The sequence below is a fragment of the Coturnix japonica genome, chromosome Z (assembly GCF_001577835.2).
Source record: "Coturnix japonica isolate 7356 chromosome Z, Coturnix japonica 2.1, whole genome shotgun sequence".
Lineage (NCBI taxonomy): Eukaryota > Metazoa > Chordata > Aves > Galliformes > Phasianidae > Coturnix > Coturnix japonica.
In genome coordinates, this window is record NC_029547.1 from 566,724 (window position 1) to 592,590 (window position 25,867).

Genomic DNA, 25,867 nt, shown 5'->3' on the forward strand with positions numbered 1-25,867 from the left:
AACAAACTGCTGACCTTCCCCACATCATCCCTGAGTTCCTGCGCTTTTCATGCCTTCTCCATCTGTCTTCTTACACTGAAGGCTGCTGATGCTCTTCAGGCAGAAGTTCTTCTGAAGGCTGATTGTTCTCATGCGCATGATCCAATGAGAGTGATAGCTCCCAAAAGATATTTCTTCCCCTTATCCTTCCAAGCTTGTTCCCTTGTCCCTCTCTGTGCTGGGTTCTTTAGGGTGGAGCCTCAAGTTGCATGAGGCAAGATTCAGGTTGGATATTTAGGAACTATTTCTTCTCCCAAAGAGCAGCAATGCAGTGGCACAGCTGCGCAGGGAGGTGGAGGGGTCCCTGACCCTGGAGGTGTTGCAGAAGCATGGAGATGTGGCACTAGAGGACATGGTCAGTGGGCATGGTGGGGGTGTTCCAGGGCTGGACTTTGGGACTCTAAAGATCTCCAACCCTAATGATTTTATAGTTCTGTGTAGGGACATGGTCAGTGGGCTGGAGTTGGGTTTGGGGATCTTGCAGTCTTTTCCAGCCTTAATGATCTATGATTCTCCCTGCACACCAGACATGGACCAGCCCTTGCAGGGCACATCAGTCTGAGTACCTGTGTGCCTGTACACAAGCACTTTGAGCTGTTTGAGTATTATCTAATCTGCAGACCAAACTCATATGACACATAACTCAGCTGAGACATGTCAGCTTCCCTGGAAATCTAGATGTTTGGGTTGAAATTAAAAGGCAGTTCAGCATTTTCTGAGTATGCTGAATGTTGTCAGGTGGTGTAGATGGTCAGAGGCGCTGCTTGTGGGCTGTGCTGGTTTCACACACTGACCTCAGTGCAGAAATGCTTGGGTGGGAATGGAGTGAACTGGAGGGAGAGCTGTGTGAGTTGGCACCTCCTTCTGAAATCAGTGTGTGTAAACAGTGCTCACCCAGCAGCAATGAGCCCCAGTGCTCCTTAGCTGAAGATTAGCCCTGTCTCCATGCTGAGAAGGGAGCACTGTCTTTGTGGTTTGCAGGCTGCACCTTTTGTCTCAGAGATTTCTGTTGTTCAGTGATGATGTCCTGCTGTCCCCTGGGTGTTCAGGAAAGCAAACCAGAAGAGAAAATCCATTTTACTTGTGCAGCCTTCCAGAGGAGGGTGAGCAGAAACCTGTGTCAGGTGTGATCTGTTCCAGGTCTCCCGCTGTGCCTAGCCAAGCAGTGCTTTATCTAATTGTTATGGACACGCTCTATTGCTGTGAATGTTTAACTCCTTCCTCCACCAAGGCACACCGCACTGAGGATAAGAGAAGAAAAAGGGGCACAAGAAGAAAATGTTCTCTGCCTTTCACATGCCTCGCTTGTTGCACACAGTGGGGTTGATGAAGGTACCTTGCTGACTGAGGGAAAGACTTAGATTGTAGGTAGATGAGGCTTTGTTAGCAACAGAGATGTTTGTAATATAATTAAAGTACTACATTTATTTCACGCATATGGGAATTTGAACACTTATTTGCAAGAATGTTTTTCTTGCTTAGTAAAATGCGGGGTTACAGACTGAGAGCACAAGTGCAGAGAGGGAAACAAGGTTTAGTTTCAAAGATGAAATGTGACTTAGAGTACAGTTCTGAGAATGTGTTTGGGTTGCCTGGAGGACTTCCTGCTGTGTCTCATGGACCTGCAGCAGAGATCCTGCAGCGTTTGGCCTTCCTCCTGATGCAGTGGTTCTCTTTCCCTCTTCATTTACTATCACAGCTTTTTATCCTTTGTTTCTCCACAGGGTCAGAACTGTGTGGTTCTGATGGCTTTTCTAACTTCCCACCTAACAAAGGATCCCAGTTTGCAAGCCCATTGCCTTTTGTATATCAGAAGTGCTCTTGAAGGTCAGATATGTCCTGTAATACAAATATAAGTGCTGGCATTAACAAACTGATGGAAAAAAAATAGTCAAAACATTAAAAAGTGCATTCAACTGTAACTCCACTGAATGCTCTTCTATACACATGGCCTTGTGTTCCTGCTGGGAGGGATGCTGGCTCCTTTGGGTGTTCTGGGGTGCTCCGACCTTCTGCTGATGCCTGATATCTCATCAGGGCCCAAAGGCCCACGCTGCTATTGGCTCTCCAAGACAAACACAGAATCACACAGAATCACAGAATTATCAAGGTTGGAAAAGACCTAGAAGATCATCCAGCCCAACCATTACCAATACTTCCCAGCTAAATCATATTCCTCAACACCACATCCAAACGTTTCTCCCATGGTCAGTGACTCCACCACCTCCCTGGGCAGTGCATTCCAATGCCTGACTACCCTTTCCAAGAAGTAAAACTTCCTAATGTCCAGCCTGAATCTCCCCTGGCGCAGCTTAAAACCAGGACAGGGCAGGTGTAGTGTGCCCGTGCCAGGAGGAACCTGTGGGGAAGCATTATTGTTTCCCAAACGGCCTTCAAGGAACAGAGTCTCACATTACTGTAATTGAATCCCATGTCTCGCAGTTCTGGAGCACTTATCAGGAGAAAAAAAAAAAGCAGGTGACTGCAGAACCTGTTTAGAGAGAAACTCTTCCAGGCTGAATTTCGGTGGCCTCCAGGTAGCAAAACTAAACGGATTGAACAGGGAGAAGGAAAATGCTGTTGATGCCGATGCTCCTCAGGAGCTGAGCATCACAAGGGCACAAACCAAAGCCATGGGGACATCACCTGTCCTAGAACATGTCCTGGTGGCAGTGCAGAGGGCAATGTGTGTCTGCTGAATCCACCACCTGCTGCTGAAGCTGGTTTTTGGACTCTGTTACTGAGGAGGTGGACAGGTTTAAACCATTGCGTTCCAAGGATTTATTCTTGTATGGGTTTATTTTTAAGCCCTAGGCATCTCTCCCAGTGAGGATTATTTGCATTGTCGGACAAAAAGCTTACAGATATTTTCCCTTGTGTCTGATGAGACAGGTTGGGAGTCTGGGCAGAATGAATGAATGTGGAGAATTGGTCGCTTCTGATTTGGAACAGAGATCACTTAGGATTTGAAATGCTTTGATAAGCAGTGCTTCTGCTGGGATTTAATATTGTTATGCTGTTATTACTATTAAGTTTTTACTGGTATCTGCTGTTATTTTCTTAACTCCTGGTGCAGCTGGAAGCTCTTTGTGTTTGCTATTCTTGGGCAGCTGCAGTGTCTCTTTCTGGGAGAGTTTCTTCCACCTAACAAAGACTTCTGCTGTCTGAAGGCTGTGAGTTCATTCACAGGGTAACCTGCTGTGAACTGGCGATCTTCACAGTCAGTAACAGCGTATTAAACCTTCTTTCTCTTTTATTTACAGGAGGAGTCTCGTATCCTCAGGGTGAAAGTGGTGTCTGGCATTGATCTGGCAAAAAAAGACATCTTCGGAGCCAGGTGAGTGTTCTGCATGGAGTATTTCTTGCTTTCGAACAGAATGAACTTAGCAGAGCAAGGAAACTTATTATCTAACTGGTAATAAATACGATGAGAGCTCCTGTTACTTGCTCAGAACTGGTACAAGTTATGCAGTGTGTGCCAGCAGGATGGCTGTTAGTCACAGCAGTGGGTGACCACTCACAGCCCCTTCTGCCCCTGGAAGCCACCAGCTCAGTTCCTTGGTTGTGTGAGCATTCACACTTCAGTAGTGTTTGCAGTATTTTATGTTACTCCCAGCTGCCTGACCCCATAATGCATAAAAGGCTAAAGGCCAGCAGCTCCCTCTGTCTGAATGGGAGAAAGCTCTGCTTTCCCCACTGGCTTGCAGGACTCTGGTGCCAGGTGTCTGCACAGATCCTGTGAGTTTTCTCAGACCCTTGGACATGTGCAAGGTGCTGCTGCTGCAGTGCTTAAGGGTGGTCCCTCTGGAAGGAGTAAGGCAATGAGAGCATTTCCATGTGCTGCCCTAAGTGCTGATGTGGGAGAGAATTCAGAGAGATCTCTGCAGACCTGAGGCTTTTCTGTTAGGCAGTGATGAGCCTGGGCTTTATTTCCAGTTGTCTTAAATCATCCTGATCTCTAGACTTGGCACTTAAGGGCCAGGTGTGGGTGGCATTTTTGCTGTGCATAAGGCAGTCTTCCTATGATAGCTTCATGTTTGTCTGTATACCAAAATATGGAGCAAACAGACTGAAGTGGTGACTTTAGGCCAAAATAACAGTTGTCAAGCAAGAAAACTGGGTTTCCTGTCTGCCCTCTAAAGATGTAGATATGGTCACTTGAGTGTTTTCAAGTCTTCTGTTTTGAAATTATTAGTCATAGGTTTTAGGAATAGGTTTTCTCCCCGTCTGGGCTTGTTGTGCAAATAAAGATCTCAAGAGTTGAATCAGAGTGACTGAGAGAGGCTGGTTCTGAAGCCAGAAGTGGCCAGAAAACGTTGAATGTTATTATTTTTTTTTTCTGGAGGTTAATTGAGGTTTTTGACATTCTTGCTGTCTCAGGCTGAAGTGTGAGGGAGCTCATTACTGCGGACACGACAGCCTATTGACAGACACTGTTAATCATGTTGAAACCAGTGGTATCCAATTTAGCTCTTACTGAAATTACTCTAATTTCTGAACCTATACACAGGCAAATAAAACTTAAATCAACTTCGATTTTGTGTGTGTCTGTGTGAAATTTACAGCATTTACTTCGATAGTTGTGTGCAGAACATGCTGAGACAAAACTTTGTCATTTTTTATTTTAATTTTCCTCCTGAATGAGCTATTTTATGTTCTGACCGCAAACAAAGCACTGGCACATGTGTAGCTGCCCTCAGACTATGTGTTTGCAGAGCAGACCCAAAGCCCTTCTGCTAGCAGTGTGCTCAGTTGACCTAGACATACTAATGCAGATTTTTTACTAACTTGATATATTTAATTGGCTGGAACTTTCCTGCATTGTTTCCAGAGTTTTAAATTTCATTGTTTCTTTGGAAGAAAGCAAAACCATTGGCTGGAATAACCAACCAGCTCATTAAAGGGAACTTAACACAAATACTGAAGTGTGGTGGCAAATCCACAGATGTAATGTGAGAGAAGTGGGGACCTTTTCAGCCATCATTGGATTTGCTGAAGGACACACTGGAAACTTCACGGCTGCATCCATGTCATTGTGTCATCTCCTCCAAGAATTTCTGTGAACTTCTATGAGACAGGAGGGCAGTCAATGCTTTGGGAGGGTAGATAATAGCAGAAAATGGTTTTAAGTTGAAGGAGGGAAGAGTTAGGTTGGATGTCAGGGGAAGTTCTTTACTATGAAAGAGATGAGGTGCTGGAACAGATGCACAGAGAGGCTGTGGATGCCCCATCCATCCCTGGAGGTGTTCAGTGGGTTGGATGGGGCCCTGGGCAGCCTGGGCTGGTATTAAATGTGGAGGTTGGTGTCTCTGCATGTAGCAGGGGGCTGGAGATTTGTGATCCTTGAGGTCCCTTCCAACCCGAGCCATTCTGTGATGATTTAGGGTGTCATATTTAAAAGAGAGCTAACATTTGCACAGATGTTGACAAACGGGGGGAAAAAACAAATCTTTCAAAATGCAAAACCTTAAAAATGTGTGAAATTTGCACAGAGTTCTGTTGGTGGGGGCCTTGGTCTCAAGCCAGCGGGACTTCCACAAAGCTGAGAGTTAAAAACAGAAGCTGGGAATGTTTTTTTTTCACTTGGAGCAGTAGAAGTGAAACTCAGAGCATCGTAGCTATAAACACAGTGATATGTTTGTATTGCTGCGCTGGCGGGCTTTCAGAACACTTTCTTATTTGGCCGAAGTTTCCATTTGATTTTTCTGTTTGCTTTAATAGCCTTGCTTACCTTGCAGAGATATTAAAGTTTCATGCTGATTACATCCTTAGTGTGAGCGTCAATGTTGGTCTAGCGCCACTGCCAGGAGTGTGTAGTGCAGGTCCAACCCCATCCCAGGACAACATGGTTAACTTCTCCTGGGGGAGGAGCAGCAGATATGCAGTGTCTGAACTGAGTAAAAGGGTGCAGGAAGCTCATACGCACACTGCAACAAATGGTTCTTCCCTGTGTAGGAATGTGTTCAGGTTTCCTAAGAAATAACCATAGCCATCATTCTCTCTCCATGTGCTTCCTTCTGCTTGTGCAGATGTTAATGCCCATACCCTGCTGTTTCCCATAAATAGTTCTTATGAGCAACAAACATCAGGTTGAAGGAGCTTGGTGGTGATGTGGCTTTCAGCATTCAGCCACAGGTCTCCGAGATGGAAGGAAGTAGCCTGACGTGGTGAGCATGATGTGCTGGCTGCTGGATCACTGGGAGTGCTGTTTGTGGGCTCAGACAGGATGAAATAACTGAGCTATGTGGTAAGGGTGAATGGGCCTTGCTCTGGGAAAGCAAAACCTTAGAGGATGAAGGAGAATGCCCTGCAGTTCATCCCCTGCACACTGAGACAAGGCTTATTTATGGGGCTGTGCTTTCACTGCTGTCTCAAAGGGAAGTTGTCAGTGCTAAAAGACACAGTGGTGAGGCAGGCTGAGGCCTTCAGCTTGTGTGTGTGCTGTGGTTGTGGTGTACCCTGATATGAAACACAAGGACTTCTGTGTGTTGTTCTGTCTATGGGCACATCCTGGGTTATGGGTAAGCACGGCTTTGGGTTTTTTGGTCTCTTTCCACATATGATAGTGAGCTTTAAGAACAAATTCCTGATCTTCGCAATGTTCTTTTTGGGACAGAGGGCAAAACGACTGTACCAAGTGATGAACTAACCCTAGCATCACTTGAGAACCTTTTGGGACAGCACAGTACAGCCCAGCAGTCAGTGATACCTTGACAGCTGTGTTGCACGGTGCTGAGCTCTGGGGCAGGATGGTAAGGTACCACCCAGCTACAAAGATGAGTTCCAGGCCATGCACTGTGTGCTGTGTTCTGATGAGCCCCCTCCCCATCCTTTCCAACTTCCCTTCCATGTGATACTGTGTAGTATGGAATATCCCTTTGGCCAGTCTAGATTAGCTGTCTTGCTTCTGTCCCCTTGTCCCTCCCCTGGGTTCCTCACTGGGAGGACAGTAAGAGAAGCTGAGAAGACTGAAACAGCCTTGGCTCCACATAGCACTGCTCAGCCACAACTAAAAAACTGGTGTGTTATCTGCAATGTCTTTCTCCTAAAACACAGCATCATACCAGACACTGAAGAAAAACAGTTCTGTCCCAGGTGAAACTGAAGCAAGCTGCCTTTCCTTAGAGTTGTTAACCAGCTGTACTATTAGAGAGCAGCAGCTGCAGCCTCATGGGGTGCAAAGGCCATTTCTTGCCTGATTAAATCCAAGGGAAGTTTTACAGCATAGAGCACTGATGAAACCAGTTGCCTTCTTCTGAAGGCAGCAACAGTAAAGGACCAGGTACTTCTGGTTTTTCTTCTTTGAGGCTCTGCTTGGCTTTATGATATCATTTTCATAGTAAAGAATGGTTTATGAGCATTCGGAAATTGATGGAACGAACTCACAGTTCATTCAGGATGTACCACTGGATGCAGCACCAGCTGTGAGTACCCCAAGGTGAAGGCTTGGTGTGGTGAGCTCCCCCTGCAGCTGGGGCTGCTCCAATGGAGTTGGTGTGGATGGGGGTGGTTTGGTGTACAGCCCACCTTGTGTTCTGCCCTGCAACACTGCCAGATGTGGCCATCACATCAAGGACTATGGCTAGAGAACTAACAACTAGAGGAGGGTTGATAGGTAGGGTGGTGTGTAAGTTGTGGTTGGACTCAATGATCTTTAAGGTCTTTTCCAACCTGAGTGATTCTGTGATTCTGTAGCAATTATACACTGGCATTATGAGGATTTAGTATGTCTTGTACACTTAACTCAGAGCAATACAGCATTGCGTTGTTCTTTGGTGCACTGGCATGGAGATCTACCATCTGACATACTCTGTGTTACAATATAAACATTATTTTACATTTGTTTCCTCTAATTGTTCCCTCTCTAAACTTCTCAAACGTTCTTAAGTCTTAATTCAGCTAGTATTTGTATTCTTGTGTGCAACCAAGTAATACAAATTATAATGTGATTAATCTCAATTGCAGAACGTATCAAACAAATTATTGTTTTCCTTTTAATTGCACTCTGCAACGATGCCATGAGTGCCGTCATGACCGAGGCTGCTCTCTGCGAGTTGCTGCACATAAATGCAGTTACTGCACGGACAGTTTGTGCAGAATAAAAGGGCATTTCCTCTCCTGAATCCTGTATGTGCTCCCATGCTGCTGAACTCTGGGTGGGAGCTCTTGTCTCGTGACTCGGACTCATTCGCTGAGCAGCCTGGTGGATGACTGCATTTTGTTTCCTGACTGTACTTCCAGTGTGAGCCGAGGTTCTGATTTGCTTTGTCCCAGAGCTGTGGGAAAGGAATGCCATTAATTACTGGCAGCGAAGTGATCCTTTTCTGCTTCTAACATAGGTTTATGGACTCTGAGAACACCCAGAGGGCAGCCCCTGGTGCCTCTGTTGAGTGGATAGTTTTGTATTGCCTGGTAGAACAGATCTGCCATAACCTTCCATCAGCAGTGCTCTGCCTTTTACTCATAATTTACCCTTTTGCAGTATCTTTAAACCACACTGAAAAAAAAAAAAAAAAAAAAAAGAGACAAATTACTGTATCATTATGTACTGTGTATCTTCAATAACATTTTAAGACTGGAATTCATCCACTCCAAAATAAATTAATGAAAAGTGCAGCGCTGGGCTGGCTGTTGGGTTATTCAGCTCAGTCCTGGCTCACTTTGTAAATGCAGTTTCTGCATAGACACGCAAATGCTTTCACAAGTAATGAAGTGAATGCATGTGGATAAATGAGAAGAAAATGTCTTCTGATGGTTATTGGTGGCGTGCAATAGGGCACTGGCAGATCAAACTAACAGCTTTGGGAAGCAAGAGCGTTGTGTAAAAAGGTCCATTTGAATTCATTAGTTGCTGCTGCCTTCTAAGCCATGAGGTAAGTGAGAAATGCAGCTGTCAGGAAGTGGAGAAAGGTGAAGTGCTTCTCTGATAAAACACAGAATGCTGTTGACTAGCAGGAAGCTGTGCTTCCAGCAGCACTGCAGCAGCTTGTTGCGGATCCCTCTGGCTCTGTGCTTTTACCTGCTTGTATCTGCAAGGCACAGGCCAGCTGCAGGCCTGCCCTCCTTTCTGAGCTGCTGTGTCTGAAGGTAGCAGTGGTGTCACTCAGCCGTGTCAGTGCTCCGTGGGTCAGGCTCCAGGCTTCTGATGGCTCTTTAAACCATATCATGGGCTCCTGCTGGGAGGAAGACTGCTTGAAACCAGGCTGAATTCTTCAGTTCTTGCATCTTCTCTTACTGCAGATTGGCAGTGGAAGCAGAGCCCACACCTGTGACTGTACCTTGTGCGTGACAGAGAGAGCAGATTTTACCTTCCCCTAATTCCATTTCAGCTGGATGCATGCTGAATGCTGTGTTTGCTCATGGAAAAGCTACACCCTTGAAGACCCACCACGTGTGCTCCGTTGGGCTGAACGTTAAACGGAGCCTGTTTTGTCTGTTTGTCCTCTACCAGAGGAGACCGACAAATCAGCTGCAATGAGTTGCCCTCAGGAATTAACCCAAGTTTTTGTTAGTTTACCTGGTTGGTGCCAGCCCGACAACTCAGCTCCCTGCCCTGCAGCGCTGCCCGGGCTGTACCCGGCGCTCCGTGCTGCGCCCTCTGGTGGCTGCTGCGGGAAGCGGCCGAATAGGAAACTACCGATACCTGGTGTTTTCTCTAAAATGATAACGCTGTGTGTTATAACAGATAGAGCCCGAGCTGTTACATCTTGTAGAGGGCTTAACAAAATGCTTTTCCATATCGACAGTGAGTCTGGGGAGACCTCACCGTGATCTTCCAACCTTTGAAAGTAATGTCTAACTGGAGGGGGAATGGCTGTGTACGAGGGTTGGCAGTGATAGGACAAGGGGGAATGGTTTTAAACTGAGACAGGGAGGTTGAGGTTGGATCTTAGGAGGAGGTTTTTCCCCCAGAGGGTGGTGATGCACTGGCACAGGTTGCCCAAGGAGGCTGTGGGTGCCCCATCCCTGCAGGCATTCAAGGCCAGGCTGGATGTGGCTCTGGGCAGCCTGTTATGGTGGCTGGCCACCCAGCACACAGCAGGGGGTTGAAATCAGATGATCTTTGAGGTCCTTTTCGACCCAGGCCATTCTATGATTCAGAATTGTTACCAATGAGGAGTTTGACTGTCCAGAATTGTAGAGGCAGTGATGGAGGAGTGTTTCAATAGCGCTGAAGGGAGCATGTGTCTGAATGAAAACAGCACATTTGCTGCTCAAGGAGTTCCAGGAGGTGGAATGAAGCTGGAGAGCTCTGCATGGCAAACCTTTCAAAGGACCAAATTCAGCAAAGCCGCTTGTCCATGTAGCAGAAAAAGACCTCCAAGATCATCTAAGTCCAACCATCAATCTGTCAATGTCATGCCAACTTATAGCATCGTTGTAGAAGACCCCTAAGATCACCACGTCCAGCTGTCAACCCGACCCCACCATGCCCACAGTCCACATCCCTTAGTGCCACATCTAAAATCTGTACATCAAAGTACAGAAAATCACTTTTCTGCCCATTTTAATGCTGTGAGAAATGCATTTCTCAAGGCAAAACAAGCCTTCCCCTGGAGTTTATTGCAGCACCACTGGTTAGTGGAAGTCTTTCTCCTTGCTCACCGGGTAGCAGTGCACTCATTTGGTTCCATTGCTCTGTGTGCAGTGCAGCTATTTATTTTTCTCACTTTCCAAGCTTCAGAGGGTCACTGGGTGATTCAGGTTGGGTTTCACTGGAACATCTTCACGTGCTACGGTAATTCAACAAAAATAAGCATCAAATAAGACTGTATCGGTGTTGCCAACTCACGTGAGTGCTCTGTCAGGCACTGGGATGAAACTCTGCTGAGTTCCTGTCACCACTGTCTTTACTTCCCTTTATGAAGGGTGAGTCAGCACTGCTGAGTGTTGAATCACTCTGTTAAAGAACCGAATGGGGCAGGGAGTGGGGAAGAGTTTGAGGGCAATGCGTTCTAAATGACAGCTCGATACCAATGACAAACTGCAAGTGTTTGTAGTGCAGTGGAAATGAAGGTGATATTTACAGAGTGGAGGGAATGGAACGAAACCAGTGGAGAGCCACACCAAATCTGGACCAACTCCCTCCTTTGCATTCCAGAGGACAAAAAACTCAGAAGTTGGTTCAGCAGCTGATGGTGAAGTGCTGCGTGGTGAGGCTGTCCTGGAGGAAGGCAGCACGATTGCTAGTTAACTGGAATCAGATCTGGTCACTTCTTTTTTTCCACTGAACAAAACTGCTCAGAATTCTTATTCATTGAGGGTGTGTAGGTGGACATTCAGTGATGACATCTGTGAAGCTGATAGTCTGAGGCTGCTGTCTGCCTTCAAAGCAGGAAGAGCGCTCCAGATGCTAAGCAGAGCTCTAATAAACTGCTAGGGGAGAGGAAAGTTATTAAATTCATTGAAATATTGCAAAGAGCAGGTTAAAATATAAGGAATTGGGCACAGTCTTCTTTCTATTCTGCCCTAGGAGGTGGATTAACCCAACAGAAGGATTTGAGTTCAGTGTTTTTCTCCTATGTGTGTAGTGATTTAAATTTTGCCACAACAGGAAGCTTGAATGGAACCTGACAAAAGGATTTTGTTTCTCTTACGAAGAAAGGAGTTTATGTCTGCAGTCAGAAATCTATAAAGCAAGCATGCCTGTGCTGTGTGGGTACAGAATGGTTCTTCCCATGCTTTTTAGTTCCAAATGTCCATCCATTCCCCATCAGATAACCAGCTGTCCCTGCTGGACGATCAGCACGCTGACATTTGTGTTGAGTTGGTGAACCAGGCAGGAAGTGTACGGCAGCATTGCTCATCAGTGCTGCAGTTGTACCTGTTAGTGAGTCAAAACTAAGAGGGACCCAGCGTGTGGAGGAGAGCAGCGCTGCATGCAGGCTCACCCTGTGGAAGTGCATTCAGACAGCAAAGTGGGTTCATGCTGTGTCAGCACTGCCCATCTCTATGCGTCAGATTGACCATGGTTAAATAACAGCTGCAGGGCAATGCTGGTAGAACAGCAGCCAGACTGAATGGGCAGGGCCCTGGGGGTCCCTGTGTGCCCCCTTGCCCCAGCACAGCCACCCAGCGCTGTGTTCAGCCCTATGTCTGGTGGCTTTGGGGATCCTCCAGCCCCACTCTCATCAGAAAGAAATAAGGTGGAGAATGGATATTTCCTTATGTAAAATCTTGACTTTTAGAAACTGCAGTTCAGCCTGGGAGCATTAGGTCACTGAGTGTGAGCCCTGTGGGGTGCAGGGCTGTGCTGCTGGGATTGAGGCAGTGGGTCTGTGTAACACAGCAAGGCTCCTGCTGGGCTCTGCTACAGCTTGGTAATAGTTGGGTCCCGGTGTGGGAATGGAGTGAGGCATGGAAGAGCACCCTGGTGTGTTTTTGGTGTGTTTTTCATGTTGTTTTGGTAGTTGGCAGCAGAGGGCACCAGAGAATGCTCTCAGTTTTTACCTCTCACCTGTGCCGGAGGAAGGTGGGCTATCAGTCAGCAGTATTAACAGTCAGAAGTGTTCTATTCATTTCTGTGTATCGTGTCCATCAGGACTCACTGGGTGCACTCCTCAGTAGCTGTTGCATTGCACTCCAGCGTTGCTTCAGGGTATGTTGTAATGTCACAGTGCAAATAATTTCCATCATGTAATTGCTTGGCACATTAGTTTGTGGTTGGAGAAATTGCAAACGCATATTCACATTTATGTGTTCCTCATTTATTGACAAAGTGAGTGCCTGGATTCAGCCAGCCTGTTGGGTTTGGTGTGGTTTTTTTTTCCTTCCAGCCGCCTGGTATCTGTTACAGCTTCACTTTCACTTGAAACTGATCTTAAAAGAGAGCGTATGGAAAAAGTCTTCTAAGGAAAAACCTTTTTGCTCTTAAGTATTTGAGGTGGAGCTTCCGCTTTTTCTTCTAGTGCTCATTAAATGAAATCATTAAGTGGGATAGATCTGAGTGACCGATGGCTGACCAACGTGACTGTGTCAGAAATGAGGAAGCTGCCAGAAGCGTTTTTCCTAAAGCTGCCAGTGAACTGGAGCAACCAGGTCAGTGTGTATGTTCAGTGCCAGCGATAACACGTTCGAAACCACAGCGGCTGATGAGCAACGCCTCTTGATGCAATTGAACAGTGATATTCTGGTCATTTTCAAGGGGGATGGCACTTGGTTTTGCCAGCAGAAGTGATAGTGTTTGGTCATGCAACTCCTTGTGATGCTCAGCTTTGTATCCTGGGGAAGCGCTGGAGCAGTGTGTGCTAAAGGAGCAGTGCTTGAGGGAAGCAAGGAGGTTTTATTCTGCAGTGTTTGCATTTTGTTTGCAAACAAATATGGCTATTTTAGCACTATCTACAGCAGAAACGTGTGCTGGAAGGGAGTGAACTATAGATGCAGAAACTCGTTAAGAACATTGGAGCTGTTCAATAAAAACAACATTTCTAATACCAAATTTTTGGAGGCTTGTAAAAACGAATATAAATAATCATTTTTAAGAACCTCTTAAAGTGTGGGGTTTTTTTTTACACTCAGTTCTGCAAGTGCCTCTGAAGATGGCTGCATCTTGGGTCAGGTACAGGTGCTGTGTCCTGCAGGGAGGCTCAGGGAGGTGATTGGTTTGAAAATGAATGTGAATAAAGCTGCTCACTAGCTCAAAGGTACAGGGTATCACTTGGCTGCAGCTGGGAGGACAGGAGGACATCATCTGTGGGTACAAGGCTGCTCTGCTGCTGGTTAATGGAAGCCAGTTTCTTGGTGTTTTCCACAGTCGGTTGCTGTGCAGCCTGCAGGGTTGTGCTGACCTGATGTGAGTTAAAATACAGCACATTCTCTGTGTCTTTGTCACTGACAGTGAGTTAAAGAACCAAGTTGTTTCCCTGTATGTTTCCATTATGGGAAACCCCAGTGAGGGCATAAAGTTTGCAAAAGGCATGTTTAAGTCACGATGACTTTGTAGAGGAAGTTTCCTTTATCCCTGTTAATCTTGATAAGGGTAAACAATAGAATACAACTGCATCTTGGCCTGTGCCAGCTCGTGAGTTCCGCCTTTGAAAGGGTTTTTAAATAATATCGTAATGATCCTGATCTTAATGGCACACAAATCATTATTTCATGCCGGTCGGCACTACCTGAGACAGGAAAAGCCTCCACCGGGCTCCCTCCCTCCACGTGTCAGAGGCAGTGAATCGTGGATTAGCCCTATTAATTGATTTTTGGTGGAAGTTTAACTAGAGAACTGTACCCACTCACTGCTCTGTTCCTGCCCCCAGGCTGCTGGCTGTGGCTGGGTGCCAGGGTGCAGCCAACCCCTCACTTGCTCCCTGTGCATGACTCCCAAAGGATGGGGCTTGTTGCTTGGGATGGGATATGGGCACAGACCGCCTTTAGCCCAAGCAACCATAATGCCACTGAGTGTGAGTGGTGGCTGCCCAGATGACCCTTCTCTTGCTTTAAAGCTTTTTTTTTTTTAAATTATTATTTTTTTATTTTTAATTATTATTATTTTTTTCCCCTGGGCAACCATGCATTATTACTTACTCAATAGACAGCATTCCTGTAGCAGGGTAGGGGGAAGTGATGTGCTCTCTCAGCTAGGAGCTGTATTTTGGACATGCTGCCAAGGAGCAGTCTGTCTGTCTTTCTTAGGGCCTCACTGTGAAATCATCATGGGGTATGTTAAGGACAGGGGAGCAGATGGAGCTTTCAGTTCCCTTTTTTAGTAGACTTATTAGAACCACAAAGAGTGCGTGTGTGCCCGTGTAAACTAAGGAGAGGGGGAGGCAGAATCACAGGAAAAGTGCATGCTGTGTCCTTGCTTTTGCCTGCTGTACCTATGACAAAACTAGCTTAGATATTTGTTGTGGTTTTAAGAAGTGCTTTATCAGATTACTGCTTTCTGGAATACACAAAAGCAAGATGCAGTTCTTGAGCTGAGAAGTGAAGTAATTATACCATTGAACTGTTATACCATAAACTGGAATTGAATTCAGTAATTTCTACCGGGAATCTTAGCCTTGTGTTTTAAGCTGTGTAGCAGGAGTGCAGGAGTGAAGCTGAGCTTTCCTGGTCTGTTTTTTTCTTTTTTTTAAAATAATCCTTTTCCTTCAGTTTGATAAAACTATGTATACAGGTGTGAAAACCTAAACATTTCCTCTTCCTACCCAAAAGTTCAGTAGTTTTTGGTATCAGTATGTATCTTGGTTATCTTAAATTAGGCTCAAGAAATCAAATACACGCTATCTATAGATTGATCTCAGACTTCTTTCCTTAGACCTGTCTCAAATTTATGGGATACTTATTCATGGTATTTGTTCTCAGTCTAAAACTAGGTTGGTTTATTTGTCAGCATACAGATTTTGCCTGTGTGTGGTGATCCAGCATCATATTTGGGATCAATTAGCCTCTAGACCAGTTAGTTTGGGATTACATAAGAGTCCTGTGTTTGAGAAGTGATATTGAATTCCGTGACCAGAATTGGAAAATTAATCGTTTTAGGAGGTCACAATTCTTAATAGTATCAGTTAGTTGTATGCCCAAGGAGATGTCTATTTACTGAGCAAAGAACTGTAGGCTGTGAAGCTGCTGTGTGGGGGAAATCACTTATTTTAGCCTTGCGCTAGTAGCCCTGCGCTTCAGTCTTCCCTGGGCCCTGCCTGAAGTTGGAAAGCGTGATGGTGAACCTAATCAGAACCTCATGCAGCAATGAGTAATAGCAGCAGGGACAAAGCTGAGCTCACTCTCTTGGTGAATTCTGATTGATGCTCATGAGTTGTTTCTTTTTGATAATTTGCTTCTGCAGTTTCTTTCCCTTATTTGAAAGCAGCTGCAGAGCTTTGACAGGCGACCACGAAGCCCTGAACACATAAGCTCTTCTCAAATCTATCTTAATATACACCGTCTTATGACAAATAGCCATCTTTGTAGCTAAGAACTTAATCTTCTTTGATGATTCATGGCAAATTTCTTAACTCTAAAATAAGGAATAGTTTTCTTGGTGCAGTTTAGCTTTTTCTCCAGCTCTTGCATGCAAAGCTCTGCCGTGAAGAATGTTTCTGTGAGCATGTTTCTGTTACTAGAAGGGCACTGTGCTTTTCAGGGTTTGCTTATTTATCCTCTAACAACCTTCTTAATGCAGCTATGAAGAATGGGAATTCTGAGTGTCACTGATGTGATCCCAACTGAAGCAATCCCAACTTATCACTGTGTGTGTATCTGGAGGGGGGTGTCAGGGAGATGATGAGGCCTGACTGTTCTTGGTGGTGCCCAGAGGTGAGATGAGGTGAGGGCATGAACTGAAACCAGGGAATTTCTGTCTGAACATGGGAAAAACCTTCTGCACATAGTGCTGGCTGTGCAGATGCCGCAGGTCCAGGTGTGCTGGCTCGTGCTGGAGACTGCACTATGATCTTCCTGGGCATGCACTGAGCCAGTTCTCTAACCAGCAGAGAGCTGTGGGTGGCAGACAGACCACAAAACATCTCTGTGTTGAGTGTTGTGCATGGAGCTGGTTCACAGTGATGTCTGCCACGTGCCATAGAGGACACAAACTGTATTTCATCCCTGAGCAGCTTGGTGTGCAGAAAGTGCTTACATCAATCTGCAAATCAGCATTAATATAATCTCACAATGCTGTGGGATGCTACGTGGTGTTTGAAAACTGGATTTGGAGCTTGCCTTGGTGCACTGGGGGAGAGGCCATGTTGGTGCCACCAGCTCCAAAAGCATCGAGGCCAGAGAGAGAAGCACAGAAATTTACTATCGTTCTGGGTTTTTTTTCCCCCTTCCTTCTTCTCAAGTGTCTGGGTTAGTTAATTGTCAGCGTGGAAAAATACCAGCGCTCGGTTTCCATGGGCGTTGGGGAGGGTGGGATTAGTGCCTGTGAAATACTGCAGTACCATGGAAATTGGAGCCTGAGAGCAGGCTGTGAGGAAATTAATCATTCTTTCTCCAGATCGAGGCTGAACATGGGTAAAACGCAGAGATGGGACAGGGTAACCATGGCCACATGCAGCCAGCAAGGGTGCAGCCATCACAGCTGTATCCCTGTGGGCATCCTCCCGCATCTTTGTGGTGGGATGGGGAAGAGGAGCCAGACTGCTTTGTACAGATGGTACTTCTTGTTGGAATAGGTATGCCAGGCTCCAGTCTGAAGAAACTGATGGTGTGGTTGTGGTAACTGCAGCAGTGGTCGGGGCACTGCTCCTGACACGGCCAGCCGGAGATGCTGGCTGGGGGAAGGGGCAGCCATCACTGGGTGCTGCATCCTGGGCCTGCTTCATTGCCATGATATAGCACTCAGTGTCGTATTCTGTTGTTTACTAGTAATTCCTTTTTAATTAAGAAATTTCCCCTGGCGCCCACAAATACTGGTTTCTGGGAACTTCTGGCAACTTATGGTTGGTGTCCGCTCCGTCTGTGGAAAGCAATTAAATAGAACTGCTGTCTGAAAGGAAAATTAATTAAACTGCAGGCTCAGAATCTATCTTGTAGATGGCAAACGAATGCTGCCTTTAATTGGTAGCTGTGTTTGCACCGGGGGAAAAAAAGCTGCCTTTCCTCTGGTGAGGGGTGAATTCAAGGATTGTGCAGGAACGTGGACACTGCCATTGTACAGCACAACCCAAGAACTGTGAAGGATGGGTTCAGAATGTAACAGGAATGCCATTTATTTTGGGAGTTCTTAGTTTATATCTCTTCATGCACCCTCTGTGCCTGTGTATATAAAGACAAGGTTTAGAATGCTTTGTGTTGCACAGTGTAATGAACTCATTATTGATTCTTTGCTGCACGATGCTGTCATTTGTTCTGGCATTCAGTGTGATGCATTTGACATCTGTGATTTGTTTGTAATTCATCTCCATTGATTGTCTGATGTGTTTTCTATGTTTTCACATTCTGTCAATATGGTTTATGCCATGACCCTGAGGAGTAGCACTGTGTTGTGTTTTGTGCTGCAGAACAGTGAGTCCAGTCTGATGAGTAACTTCAGCGCTGTTCTTCTCATGGCCACTGTCCTACATAGAAAACAAGGCTGTGGAAGGGAAGGAGTAGCTTCTGCAACCTCTTCTTTTCTAAACCAAGAAGTGTGCCTGATGTCAGCTGGGAGTAGGTTGAAGGGAAGAGCACTGGATCTGACTGAGGACTGGAGGATCTGTGAGCACATTGCTCATTGCTGTGTGAATTCCACACGCACCAATGCATGCTGCTCACTGCTGGGAGTGCCGCAGGGTGATGTGGCTGACAAGGAGCAGGCACAGTTAGATGTACAGGTGTGTCTAAGACAGTGCAGAGAGCCACGGGTGAGGGTGAAGCTGCTGGAAGGTCTGTTGATTCCTTTACCTTGCCTGCGCTTTGCACTTGACTTGATTCTGGTTACGTGACTGGCTTATGACTCAAGTTAATATTGCTAAAACATCCATTTCTGGTTCACACTGAGTTCTGTGACTGTGTGTGCTTTTCTGAAGTAGCTGAAGGCTGGATCTTCAGCTCCGGGATCTCTGGTGGCATTGCTTCAGAGGTGTTGTGTTTCACCTGCTGCCTTCGCTGTGGTTTGTTTTGTTTGCATGGAGGATAACAGAGTGCAGTGGTTGCCTCTCTTGCTGTGTTCCCTGTTGTGTGATGTTTGTGGTTTCAGGGACATGTTTTAGACCTCAGTGTTGGAAGGTGTCCCAGTAGACATAAGCGTCACTTGGAATCCTCATTTAAATTTCTAATGATCAGTTATACTAGGTGGGAGAATGAGCCGGTCCTTTATTTATGTTTCATGTGACGCTGTAATCCACAAGAACTACAGATTTGCAAATGTATGTGTTAATAAAAGAGAGCAGGAGGCCTCTTGTTGAAATTCAGTGAACTCACCAGCTTCTGTCACGTCAGACATCAGTGCCTCACTCTGTGTCCATATGCAGGAAATAAACTCAGCAAGGCCCACCAGGCAGGAGCTGCGTCCTGCAGCAGCTCGGGCTGTGCTATGGCCAATGCACAACTGCTTTCCAATGGTGTGTTCTTCTTTCCTGTTTCTTTGTGCTCTTTAACCTATGATGCTGTTTCCCAGACATCGTGGTGGGTTTCAGTGGTGCTGGGTAAAAAAAAAAGCATTAACCAATGAGACCTGCTTGTTCAGGTAAAGGCTTCTTACAGGAAAGGAATAGGGTTGCTGAAAAGACCCCCTTCCTCAGCATCTACCTGCCTCTCTGCTGTGAGGATGTTACTTCCTTTCCTGTTGACTTCTTACAGAAAAACGCTCACTGAATATTTATAGATAAATGATCACCAGCTCCTGATTTCTCAGTGGAAACCCCACACTAACAGACTGTCCTGAGTTTCCTTTAGTTATGTTAAATCTGAATTCTGGATTTTTTCATCTGAGGCTGTTGACGGGTTGGTCTTCACAGTGATATCCACCAGTGAATTCAAGCGAGAAAATGATGTGTTTCTCAGGTCAGCAGCCTTTCTGCGGGGCCAGGCTTTCCCTTCTGAGGTGACACTTTGCATTTGGGTTTACGTGAGATGACAGTTCACACCTGCAGTTCCTTCTCTGACAGCATCACTGTCACATATGGCGTGATGTTTGTGGTTTCAGGGATGTTTTGAGACTTCATTGTTCAAAGAGGTCCCAGTTGTGCTCACATCAATCTTTGCACTTCTCAGCAGAAGACTTGACCAAAACAGCAATTTTCTGCAGCTTGGTCTGTTTGTGCAAAGCTGGTTAAGCCTGTTCCTTAGCGCAGATAGCGTGCAGCATCCATTGCTGCGGATGCTGCCTGGAACTCCTGGTAACTCCTTTTTCCAAAGTTCAGGTGCCACTGAGGGACGTTGTGGTTATGTTTTTTCTAATGGGTTTTTTAAACTTAGCGAGTTGTTTTGGTGGTGTATAACAACACAGGAGGAATTCAGACTGAGACTGATGTATGCAGGTTCTCCTTTAGAGCATTTGTTTACCTTGGGCTTATGGTCACAAAAAATGGACTCAAGGGAAATGGGAGAAAAAATGCATGTTTGCACTTCCATCTTTGCTATATTGCCATATATATATATAGTTGTATTTTTCTTACAACATTTAGAAAACAGAATTTACGTGCTCTGAGAAAAAAGCAAAATCTTGTTACTCATTATTAGAACACTGCTTTTAAAGTAAGATGCAAGGAAGGTGGAGGCACTGTATGTGGAGGTGGAGTTTGCTATATGATTTTTAACTCCCTTTTTCACCCACGGGCACTTCTTTGCAGCTGTTTGTGATGTGAGTCACCATTATCTCTGGCAGCTCTTTGAGTGCAGCCCTGCTAAACAGCTTGTAGTGCCAGCTGAGGTGTGAGCCTTCTTTTGGAAAAAGAAAATAAATTATAAAAAACTGAGAGGAGAATGGGAGGCCTGTAAAATGGCTCTGGGACTCAGTACAGAGAGGTGAAATTTTTGCTTACGTGCAGCGGACTACAAGTTTGGCTTTTTGGCAAAGTGTAAGGTAAGGATTTCTCTTCTTCCTGGAGACAGACCTGCCTTTATTGTAGCGCATGTATCACTTCTGGCTTTGCTGTAGGCACAGTACAGGAGCCTTCTGCATGACTGCGAGAACAAAATCTGCCTTATTTCTCTTCTAGAAAACCTCTTAAATCATTTCACGTAGTATGTGCAGGAAGGTGAACCTCCCCGAAAGCTCATCCTAATAAAAAAAAGAACAGCTAATATGTGTGGAAGCATCTTCTGTAGTTATTTTCTGTATGTTCTCATTGTATTTCTCTCTACTTACAGTGGCAGGAACAGAAAAATTCATTGGGGTAAATGCTTATTCAGATGAGAGCAATAGAAACTCTTAAAGGTTCTATTTTATATAAGATTCAGCTTTTACTACTCCTCATGTAGCTTTGCTAAAAGTATTTAATTCCTAACCTAACCTTGTTTAATAATGTGGGTTTTGAACTTTGTTCTACAGTCTTTCTCAATCTCAAAATCACCATGCAAAAGGTAGAGATCTTTTAAGATTACTTCTTGCTGTCCTTCCTGTGTGCACAATGTTGTCTCTAAGCGTGCTGACATGATTCTGCAGAGCATTTTTCCAGGAACTTCCTCTTGCCAGATGCAATCAGCAGTTGGTGTTGGGGCTGAAGGCTGCTCACCTGGCTTCTGCTGTTTGGTGGTGATTCATTGAGGAGAATAGCTTTGGAGGCTGCATTTTACTGATCCAAATTTGTAAATGATCTTTGAAGGTTTTTTGGCTATGAAAGTGTGTTTGTAGTGGACTGTGTGGATTGCAGTCTACAAAAAAAGTTGACCTGGGTGTCCTCTCGTTGCCAGTGACTTCATGCAATATGCTGAGCTGCTGTGGTTTGTGCTCACCCTGGTACCTTTGTGGATCCAGTTCTGCACCTGTAGCATGTGTATCTCAGGGTGTTTGTAGCAGATGATGTTCATGGTTGTTAGCACTAAAGTTTTGTATGACAAAGCTTTTGAAATATTGAGCCTGTCCACAAGGAACTTCTCTTGGATGATATCCCCAAGTCCTAAGTTTGCTTTCTGTTGAGTAACTGGTATGTTGTTTTCGTGCCAGCGCTTGCCTTTTCTCCTCTTCATAAAGTCCTGGTGAGAATAAATATCAGCTTTTGGGGCTGGGGAAACAGATGTGCATGCAAAAAGAAAACAACAGAACCTGACAGGTGAGTTCTTGCAGGTCTGATTGTGCTGGTGTCCCTCCCATCATACCTGTGTGTTTTGTTTGCCCTATCTTCTACCCATCGTGCCTGGAAGGTGGCAGACTGGTTTGGTTCCCTTGTTCCCTATAGGGAGGGGACGTGTATAGTGAAATGCTGTGCAGTGCTCTCCAGTGGTGGTGCAACTGCTTAGGACATCAGCTGTTCCAAATGCGTTCTGCTTATGCTCCCCTCAGACATGGCTGAGGTTTAGTTCAGTTGTAGGGCTTCTGTCCTGCATTACTGTATGGCCAAGTGTGACTCGTAGGAGCCAGATGTGGCAGTGGCTGCCCTGCCAACAACAGAGGCGCTTTAGAGCTTCAGCCACAGCCAGCTGCTGGGTGGTGTGTGCTGCTTCTTCCTGCAGAGGGATGTGAAGGATTCTGCCGGCAGGTCTCAAAGTGTCTCAGGAAGGATTTTGTTATATCTTCCCATCACTGGGCACTGTAGAGGAAGAGAGAACAAGTAGGTTTGGTGGGGCTCAGTGACTGGAAGAAGGAGTGGGGTGAGCTTTGACCAACAGCCAGATAGATGGCCTGTTATGACCTTAGAAAGATTGGAATTTGGACCTTCTTCCAAGAAAAAACACCTTTTTTTTTTTTTTGCTTTTACATTTGAAGATGTTAGTATTTTTCTAGACTTGATTACATGGGATAATTAGTTCCTTACATGTATGTGCAATAGAGGTGGGAACAGGGTAGCACAAGTGGAAGGCTTACAGAAGCTAAATCATCAGCTTGCTCAGGATTGATTCCTTTGGAAGAAGGCAGCTGTTTTGGAGGGTGGAGTTTGCCACCGTGCGAGAAGCTTGGCATGCACTTGCATAACAAGCGATAATAAATGTTATACTTGGGGAGGCGTTTTCATGTTTTTCAGTAAAAATAGAGCAGTGCAGGGCTCTGTAGTTTCATTGTTATTTCATGTATGCCTGTGCTCTCCACCCCCTTCCGGGCCTTAGAATGAAGGAGCAATAAATGGGATCACTGGCAAAGGGCTCTTTGAGACCTGCTTTCAAAGCTGTTTCAAGAACAAATAGTAAATGTGATTGCAGACTAAGAAAAGGAATAAACTGGTCATAGGCACCAGTATTGTAGTACTCTGAAATAATGCTATTTGTAGGGGGTGCTGGTCAGTGCTTTTCCGTTGTCCTCTTTTTGGTTGTGCCTTTTCAAGCTGAAATTGTAATGAGAGATGATAATTATAAATCTACACTTGTCTGAGATGTAAGAGAAGGCCAGACAATGAGAGTTGGTGAAAAGATGACAAATGTGTAATTCCAAATGTGTGTGTGATTTTAGAAGGTCAGGAAAAGCATTTGAGACCTTTAAGATGTCTCTTGTTCTGCCAAACCCACTGTGCTCTGCCTTGTGAGTGTGATTAACGTAACACTGTGTACAACTAATTGTCTTAGGATTCTGGTTTATTCTCCAAAGAACTGTTGCCAGCTGCAGGTGCTGCTAATATGGGCAGGTATTTACATTTTCCTTAGGTTTAGGCAATTCGGGTAAAGATTGATTGTTTTTAACCATTTTTGGTACTTCTGTAAAGGGTAATTATAGATAAGTGACTAAGGAATCAACTCCCGTTCATCTCTAGTCACTAGTAATATTGTGACTGGGCTCATTTCTTTTTTTGTACGAAATCCTGCTTATATCCTTCAATGCCTTGTAGTACGTACTGAATATATCCGCTTTCTTCTGGTATTAGACGGTGATGGTATTATAGAAGAAATTCTCTTCTGCCTGCAAGGATATCTGTGCCAGTTGCCTTTCCTGCACCTGGTGGTTCCTCTGCCTTTTGCTGCTGTTGCACATTATTATGAATGAATCTGAGGTTGGCACTTGATGTCATGTCTTCAGCACTATCTGGGAAGGAGTAGTATAGCAGGTGAAATAAACTTGCACATACTTCCTCCCCTCCCCCTTAAACTCCTTTATAAAAACAGCTTCTCTTTTGTTAAGATGCATCTTTATGAACAGTGTATTGCAGCATCACTCTTTGTTCCACTAAATGCAGGTTCATTATGCCCAATGGTTATAATGGGCTGTCTGGTTAATGGGCAGCCTTCTGGTTGTGGTGACCTTGCTTGCATTGTGTGGCTTTCAGTGTTGATCCGTCATGTTTCTTTGTTGATGTTCCTGGTGCCGTAACCCTTTCATTTGAAAGCTGGCCATGTCAAGACAGGAGGGGCTGCCTGTAGGAGCTGCCATCTGCACTGTCCCCAGGCTTCTGTTCCATTTCCTATATCCTCTTCCAGCCTTTACAGTAACACTACCAGAGCACCATTGTAAATTTGCATTTAGATGCAAACTACGTTAACAGCTTTCAGCAGCTTTCCCCAAGTCCGTGATTTTTGTTCAATTTGACATGTAGCTGACTTCATTAAGACTGCCTTTTAGCACTGACACTGCTTTAAATAAAAATCCATGCAGGCTACTAAGTTTTGTACTATTACGTTGCTGCATTTATTCACTGAGCCTCCTACCCTCTCTCCAGCACAAACCCCGTACTTTGAGAACGACTAATACAGGAAGCTTTTAAAGCAAGTTACGGAACTGTTATTAACTCAAACGTGCCTGTCAGATGTGTGATGTCATTGGCATAACCCAGAGGGCTTATTTCTACTCATCCAGTGTCATGCTCTTAAGTTTATGTAGCATTCAGTTTTAAAACCTGATGCAAATCAGCAGTGATTCAAGCCAGAGACTGATGCTGACACGGATTTGTGGAATGACATACTTTAATGGCAACTTATTTATAGAGCACAATGGAAGCACTCATACATCACTTTTTAATAATTGTGGCTACCAGGAGAGCCATAGAGGGGTTTTTTTTGTGTGGTTTTTTTTTTTTTTTTTTTTTTGTAAGGCTTTCTTCAAGAATGAACTTTCTCCCATTATGAAAATCAAGGAAATTATATATATAATCTATAGTATATATAAATTATAAAAATATTATATACATATAAATCTAAATATATACATATTTAAATCCCCTGCCTCCCCTTTGCTTTCATAGAATCCTTAGTGTTGGAAGGGACCTTTGAAGGTCCATTTATATCCATCCATTTCAGGGTGACAGTATCTGGCCCATACAACTTCCCACTGTTTCTAGCATGCTTGCTGTGCACCCTGCACCCCACATGGTTGTTTTTTGTCAGCAGTCTCTGCAGGGATCTCAGTCTTGAATCTTCTGTGATCCATATAATCAGGCTGCCTCCCCTTAACACCTGTACAAATACTGCTGATACACAGAAGTCTGCTATTTCCTCACCTCCACGTATATTTCATTCCAATTCACTGATGCTTTTCACGGTACCTGTGAACAGATCAGGTGCTATGTTTGTCCTCGTACAGATTTTCCTTAAACAGTTCTACAGATCTTCATGTTGTTGTCTGACAAATCTTGTGTGTCAGTAACAGTAACACTTTGCAATGGTGACACTCAACTATAATGTCACATAGAATGTTTGCTTTTGGGTGGGACTACAAAGTGCATTTTGCCACTGAAAAGTCCCTTCAGTTTTTGCTTCCGAGGCAACTTTGACATTTTGTCTGTTCTCGGGGATACTATTTATATTTTGTTTTCTTATTGTGGTTATATAAATGACTGTGGATCTGCTTCTTTCCTTGTATTCCCGTTCTTTCCTTTCTTCACCTCTTTGCTCAGTGTTATTACATCAGTTCTCCAAGAAGAGAGAGGAACTCATTGAGGTAGTGGAATGTTTTCCTCCTTTCCCATTTTGACTAAATAGAGTGGATGCTGACTGGTAATGGCTTCGCTCCATAACAAATGCAGAATTATCCATAACTTGACAAAACAGATTGTTGAGAAGTACTTTTCTTGGACACAAGGAAGCAAAAACAGTTTGTTGGCCAAATCTTTAAAATATTGTTCATTCTCCAATGGAATTTAATTTTAAGAAATGGAATTGGGTGATTTGAGATGAAGAGGCAGATTATAATATAAATCACATTTTGGTGGATTTTACTTGGGTCTTACACAGGCACAGGTTTCTGGCAGGTCTTCCCTAGTTTTCTGTGACCCTTTTGGTAAGATTGAGTTGGATAGGGCTGCGTTCATGTCCTTGCTCAGCTAACAGAGCCCTGGTTCTGCAGTTGTTTCAGAGAAATGAGGCCAAACTGCAATCTGAGCCAGAT

The 25,867-nt window shown here is 44.8% G+C and overlaps 1 protein-coding gene across 3 annotated transcripts in view; it reads left to right on the top strand.

Annotated features, from left to right (window-relative positions):
- The window catches only part of NEDD4L (NEDD4 like E3 ubiquitin protein ligase), a 114,933-nt gene that overhangs the window by 22,010 nt on the left and 67,056 nt on the right, over nucleotides 1–25,867 (top strand). For all 3 annotated transcript variants that reach the window (XM_015848162.2, XM_015848163.2, XM_015848164.2), the window contains exon 2: nucleotides 3,303–3,376. In XM_015848162.2, the coding sequence (XP_015703648.1) occupies nucleotides 3,303–3,376 (74 nt within the window). The remainder of the gene's footprint in view (nucleotides 1–3,302; nucleotides 3,377–25,867) is intronic.